The sequence below is a fragment of the Lycium ferocissimum genome, chromosome 2 (assembly GCF_029784015.1).
Source record: "Lycium ferocissimum isolate CSIRO_LF1 chromosome 2, AGI_CSIRO_Lferr_CH_V1, whole genome shotgun sequence".
Taxonomy (NCBI): Eukaryota; Viridiplantae; Streptophyta; class Magnoliopsida; order Solanales; family Solanaceae; genus Lycium; species Lycium ferocissimum.
Window position 1 is genome coordinate 43984602 of NC_081343.1, and position 6890 is coordinate 43991491.

The 6890-nt window shown below is 38.0% G+C and overlaps 1 protein-coding gene across 1 annotated transcript; it reads left to right on the top strand.

Annotated features, from left to right (window-relative positions):
* The first annotated feature begins 241 nt into the window (after positions 1-241).
* On the top strand, positions 242-2312 carry LOC132039082 (uncharacterized). The gene is made up of 2 exons (XM_059429631.1): positions 242-1387; positions 1705-2312. Exons 1-2 carry the CDS (start codon positions 1361-1363, stop codon positions 2248-2250), a joined length of 573 nt encoding a protein of 190 aa, XP_059285614.1. The 5' UTR covers positions 242-1360; the 3' UTR covers positions 2251-2312.
* Positions 2313-6890: the final 4578 nt, after the last annotated feature.

A 6890-nucleotide genomic window follows, 5' to 3' on the forward strand; every position in this document is an offset into this window, starting at 1 on the left:
ACTATAGTTTCATATATTAGCATGGTAGTCCCTAGTCTAGTTGTATAAATACGTTACACAATGTACAGTGTTCAGTAGAGAAATATAGAAGAAAAGTTTTCCCATCTCGGATCCTTTTAATTCTGTCATGGTATCAGAGCAGTTTTAAGGGAAATTTTTCAAGGTTTCTCTCAAATCTTCTTTCTCTTTGCAATCTACTTTCATCTTCTTTCCTAGAATTTTTCAAATATGATTGGAACTGAAGTTTCTCCTATATCTGCTTCATCTGGTGAGAAATTCAATGAGGTTGTAGTACCTCCATCTCACCCATATTATTTAACACCTTCAGATTCACCTGCAAAACAACCTGATAAATGTTAGTTTTGACGGATCTGGTTATGGAAACTGGAAAAGGGGAGTTCTCATCTCTTTATCAGCAAAAAATAAGCTGTTTTTCTTAATGACAAGGCTAAAATACTAAAGGAAGACTCACCATGGTTTGAACAGTGGCAGAGGTGCAACGACATGGTGATTGCTTGGCTACTCAACTCTCTTAGCAAAGAGATCTCTGAAAGAGTAATCTGTTGTTTAACAACAGCAGATTTATGGAATAAATTACAAGAGAGGTATGGACAACCTGATGGGGCAAAACTTTTTCAGTTACAAAAGGAATTGAACAACATATCACAAGGTAGCAGTGATGTGGCTATTTATTTTAACAAATTGAAAAAAATATGGGATCAGATGAAAATTCTTAATACCTTCATGACTTGTACTTGTAATTGTTAGTGTGGAACAAAAACACACAATCACAAGATGAATGAAGACATGAAATTGGTTCAATTTTTTATGGGGTTAAATGAAGCTTACTCAGGTTGTAAAGGGAACATCTTAATGATGAAGCCATTTCCCTATATTAGCCAAGCTTATTCCATTATCTTACATGATGAATCCCAAAGGGAAGTCCTTGCTGGGAATCTAGTTATACCAGATTTAGCAGCTTTCAATGCAGCAAAATGAAGTCAACAAAAGAACAATAATGTAACCAACACAACATCACCAAGACAGGAAAACTTTAGGTCAAGAAACAACCTATTTTGCACCTATTGTAAAAGGACCAACTATGTCAGAGAGAAGTGTTATAGGTTGATAGGGTACCCATAGGACTTCAAATTCACTAACAAGCCAAAGAGAACTCAGTACAATGCTAAGGAAAATGCAACAACTACAAAGAAAGATGTACCTACAGTGCAGAATGCTGAGGAAAACAAGATTTCTGCAATGTTGAGTTCCCATGGATACACCAAAGATCAGTGCGATCATCTACTTCAGATGTTCCGCACTGTACATTCTAAGAATTTGAAAAGTGTTAAGAATTCAGATGGAAATCAATTTGCTAACATGGCTAGTATCTCATTCATTTCCTGTTTCTATTCCCTTTTATCCAATTCTTGGATCACAGATTTAGGGGCAACAGAACATATGACTTTCGAAAAGGCTTTACTACATAATTTAAAGTCTCTCTCTAGTCCTATTACTGTCACTCTACCAAATTCCTACAAGGTTACAGTTAACCAAATAGGAACAACTTCTTTGACTCCCAATTTAGAATTACAAAATGTTTTATATGTTCCCTCTTTTAAACATAATCTGCTTTCTGTTAATCAGTTTTGTAAACAAACTAAATGTGGAGTTTTATTTACTGAGGATGCTTGCTTTCCGCAGGACCTTCTTCTCAAGAAGAATCAGATTTTTGGTGAAGCTGCAGCAGGACTTTATCTACTGAGAAGTGACACATCCAGTTCCTCACCTATCAAGTCTAATCAGTTTTCTAATTCTCTTTTACCTAATCCACATGCTCAGTCCAAGTATGTAGAGTCTAGTGATCAGTCTGTTTTTGCTTCACCTAAGACACATGCTCAGTCCGAGCTTGTAGAGTCTAATGAAGAGTCTTTGTTTAATGTTTCTGAGAAAACTTTGAGTCCTGATATCTGTACTGAATCTTACATCAATGCGAAAGACAATGTTTCTGAATTTTTTGATTCTCATAAATTATGGCATTATCGACTTGGACATTTATCTCGTAGTTCTATGAAATACATTAAGGAAATTCTAATCCAACATAACAACAAACATGAATTCCCTTGTGACATTTGCCCTATGGAAAGACATTGCAAACTTCCATTCCCAAGTAAACAAATAACCACTACAGATCCTTTTCACATGATCCACATAGACCCTTGGGGGCCTTATAAGACTCAGACATATTGAGGAGAAAAATATTTCTTAACTATTGTAGATGACTACACTAGAACAACTTGGACCTTTCTCATCTCCACTAAATCAAATGCCTTTCCAATTTTAAAATCATTTTTGGCCTATGTAGAAAGGTAATTGTTATATCCCGTATTTTGAACAACGGGACAACTTGAGTGAATTACGCTAAGTTAGGGTTAATACTATCCCGAGAGACTTTTGTGTGTCCTAAGGACTTAAGTTGTGTATGATTTTAATGGTATGAAAATGTTAAGGAAACACTTGGAGGAATTTTCCATTTTTAGTAAGTGTGCTATTTTGGGAAAGTTTGAAAATTCAAAAAAAAAAAAAAATAGGGGCAAGGTGGCCGGCCACTTAGTAGTGGGCCATGGCCACATGGATTTATTTTATGTGGCTACTTAAAGATGACTTAGTCATCTTAAGAACCATTTTCCACACTTAGCAAATTCTAGAAAAATCAAGAAAAGAATTGGAGAAGAGAAAAGAGGGGTATTCGGCCCTCTCTTGCAATTTCAAGCCAAAGATTTAGCCATCAAAAAAATAAATTCTTCAAGCAAACTTGCTAATTCAAGGGTGCTAAGTAACGTGGAGTTGTTGTTTCGGACAATAGTTTGCTCGTTTTCTCTATCTACCAACTTTGGTCAAGTTAAGAAGTTGAAGAAGAAAGGTGAGTTTTAATCTTGTTTTGTGTGTTATACATGGTTTAGATATGTTGTAGTATGCTAAAAAGGAAGAAATTCATGATAGAAATGATGTTGAGGTCACGTGCATATGAGGTTTTGGCCGCGTGTGTGTGTGTGTTGAAGTATAAGCAATGTATTAATGTTAGTTAGCATGTTTTGATTGTTGTGGTGTGAAGAAAAGAATGAAAATCATCCCTATGTGTTGAAAGGGTGCTGGCCGAATGGCCCCCTATAGTGTAATTGTGAATGAACAAATCGTCGTTAGTATGTTCGTTATCGTCGTTATGAATTCTATGATGAAAAATGCAAGTTTGATGACTCAAAACAATGTTATGTAGTTATGGGATGGTTTGGGAATTTATGCACATTTTATGTGATTTTTGTATTTATGAGAATTGCTTTGTTAATGTGTGGGTTATTAGTGTAATTCATGAATTTGGAAGGAAAGAATATGTTTGGTGTTGTTCTCGGGTTTGGAGACAATTTCGGGTAAGTTGGAACAATATTTGGGTTGTTGGAAATATTGTATGAATCGCTTAAAGTGTTTTTGTATATGGTTTGAATGGGTTCGGATTAGTAATTGAACGTATGGGCGTTAATGTTAAATTGATTATATGAGGTTAGTCGAATATATATTGGAATGTCTTTAAGTATGTAACAATATGTGTTTAGTGTTAGAATGTGTTGGAATTGGATATTAATGTTGGAATACATCGTGAATTGATTATTGATGTTGTAGTTTGGTTGTTGGGTTGGTTGTTGTTGAAATTAGCCAAGTTGAAATCTCGGGGTTGGTGTATTTACAGGGGAAATGCTGCCGAAATTTCTGTAGAAATTAATGTTCGTTTGAATTTGAATGCCTAAGTGTGTATGGCTAATGTTAATGTATTTGGCGTTATGTAGACCTTGGCGTATCCGAGAGTTGAGGCTTGACTTATCTTGCGAGCGGAAGAAAGCGTCGTTTTCTTCTTTGGCATGTCTTAGTACTACTAGGCTACGACCCGAGCTCGGGGGTAATTCCACTCTTAGAATCCGAGCCTAGATGCGTACTTATTCGTTCCTAAAGGCTTATTTTTTTAATGTGACCAAACTAAGATTTCTTATATTTTCAAATGATTGAATTTCAAAAGAATTATAAAGAATTTTGACTACAAAAGGGTCCCGAACTTCAAACGCCCGTAACTTTTGCATACGAGCTCGGAACGCCCCAAAACATAATAGGTAAGTTCATAAGGCATAACTCTCCCCTATCTCTCGTAGTCGGGCTCGGATGGGGGTCGGCACCCGTCCGTGGGGCCCGCGACCTTTCTATGCCTATCCTTAATGACTTTCGGGAAAATTTAATACTATTTTCGCTTTGTCTTCCGCATATGGATTTCTTACTTACTTGACGATTTATGATTATGATTTTATGCATATGATTACTCACGACTCCGCTCGTGCACATGTTTAGTACCTCGTTCACCGGATCCTGGGCCGGTTATGTTCGTGCGCACTTTGATACATTCTGGAGTATGATGTGTTCCCGCACGCCGAGTGACCGTGTATGTTTGGCGTCATGGGGTGTTATGGCGTTATTATGTGATGTGATATGTCGGGTTCGGTGATATGAAATCTTCTGGAGTATGATGTGGTATGGCGCCATCGACAGGCGGGCGACCATCGTTCTAAGAGCCTATGCATGTCTTATATTTTGATAAATATTTTTGATATTTTGCATACCATACCTATGTTCTGTAATTTGTTTTTTATGATTCCGTATTTCTGCTGTAAATACTCAGTACATATTCCGCATCGACCCCCTCTCTCCGGGTCGCGTTTTCATGCCCGCAGTACCGACGCTCGCCTTGAGGATCCACCCGCCTAGGTTTCGGGGAGTGCTCCTTCGTCCGAGCCTTTATTTTGGTATATACACTTTCGTTGCATGTATATATTTATTCGGGGGGTACGACGGGCGCGCCCGTCCCGTCATATGATTTTGTTACTCGTTTAGAGGTCCGTGGGCATGTCCGTGGGTATGGCTAATCTATATGTATGTGTGTTATATGTTTTTCCACTCCAACTCTAGTCGCTTGCCTTTGTACATATTTTGGAGATTTTGTACGCTTTGACAGCCTAGCTGGCTTATGCTACTTATGTTGATTATTTTGCGATTTCTGAGACTATATGTGATTAAATATGATTATGCGAGTTAATATGCTAGTTCCGGGTGTTGGGTACGTATAAGTGTCCAATTCGGACATTAGTCACGGCCTACGGGGTTGGGTCATGACAGTAATTTTCCAAGAAAGTTAAAATCATCAGATCTGACAATGCCTATGAGTGATTTCTTCTCTTCACAAGGTATTTTGCACCAAACCACTTGTGTACCTACCCCACAACAAAATGGGGTAGCTGAAAGGAAACATAAGCATCTTTTAGAGATATGTAGAGCACTTTTATATCGGTCACACCTGCCAACTAAGTATTGGGGAGAAGCTTTGCTCACAGGCACTCATTTGATAAACATTTTTCCTTCTAAAGTTCTTGGGTATTCAAGTCCATATGAAAAACTGTTTGGGAAAAGTCCTGATTACTCTCATCTCAAACCATTTGGAAGTCTATATTTTGTATCTACTCTTTCAGCCAATAGGGATAAATTAGCACCAAGAGCTATTCGAGGAGTATTTTTAGGTTTTCCTTTTGGTAAGAAGGCGGGATTTATTTGGAGAGGTCATAATCGCCAGGAATGTTAAATTCTTTGAATCTATTTTCCTTTCACTAAATCGCCTCTATGTCTCTCGGTTCTTTTTCCGAAGAACCTTTGGTTCTTCCTCCTTTCACATACTCACCACCTCTTTCTCCAACTTCATCATCTCCTACTCCTTCTATTTCCTCTCCAACTCCCTCTATTGATCCTGTCCATTCTACTAACTCATCTACTATAACCAGTCCAATAATTCCTACCTCTAGCACTTCCATTAACTCTCATACTGACCAAACTCAAATGGATGTGTTGCCTCAGGATCAGGTACTGCGCAGATCAACCAGACAATCTATCTTCCCTTCACGTTTATATGATTTTATTTGTGGTAATGCTAATTCTGTTTTATCTCCTAATCCACCTGAATTTCCTCTACATTCATTTTGCTACTCTGTACTCAGTCAGTACAACCAAGTTATTACTGATTCCATTGATTAGATTCATGAGCTTTATTCTTACCAGCAAGCAGTTGCTCATGAAGGTTGGAGAGCAGCCATGGATAATGAGATTGAGGCTCTTGAGTCCAACTCCACTTGGGAAGTTGTCTTTCTACCACCTGGTAAGAGGGCATTACCCTGAAAATGGGTGTATAAAGTTAAATTGAAATCAGATGGAAGTTTAGAGAGACTGAAAGCTAGACTTGTAATGAGGGGGACATACAAAGAGCGGGACTTGATTACACCGAAACTGACTCACCTGTCGTTAAAATGGCCACCATTTGATGTATAGTAAGCATTGCAATCAAACGTTAATTGCCTCTGTACTAGCTTGATGTCAATAACGCGTTCCTTCACGGAGATCTTAGTGAAGAGGTTTTTTTTGCGTTTTCCACCTAGTTTGACTCCATCTCATCCTTCTCATGTATGTTGTTTCCGCAAGTCCATTTATGGCCTTAAGCAGGCTTCGTTGGTATGCTCGACTTTCCTTTTGGGTACACGAGGTTTCTTCTTCGTTGAATGATTATTCTCTCGTTTCACAAATCCACGTACACACTTGTTACTATCGTTGGCTATGTCGACGATATCTTGTTCAGGAACAATGAAGGTGAGATAATAGATTTGAAACACTTTCTTAACTCGTAATTCAAGATTGCATGGAAAGTTATTTTCTTGGAATAGAAATGTTGCTATGTTATTCGCGGATGACATAGTCTTGATTGACGAGACCCGCAGGGAGGAACGCTTAAGTCAAGGTTTAGAGACAAACTC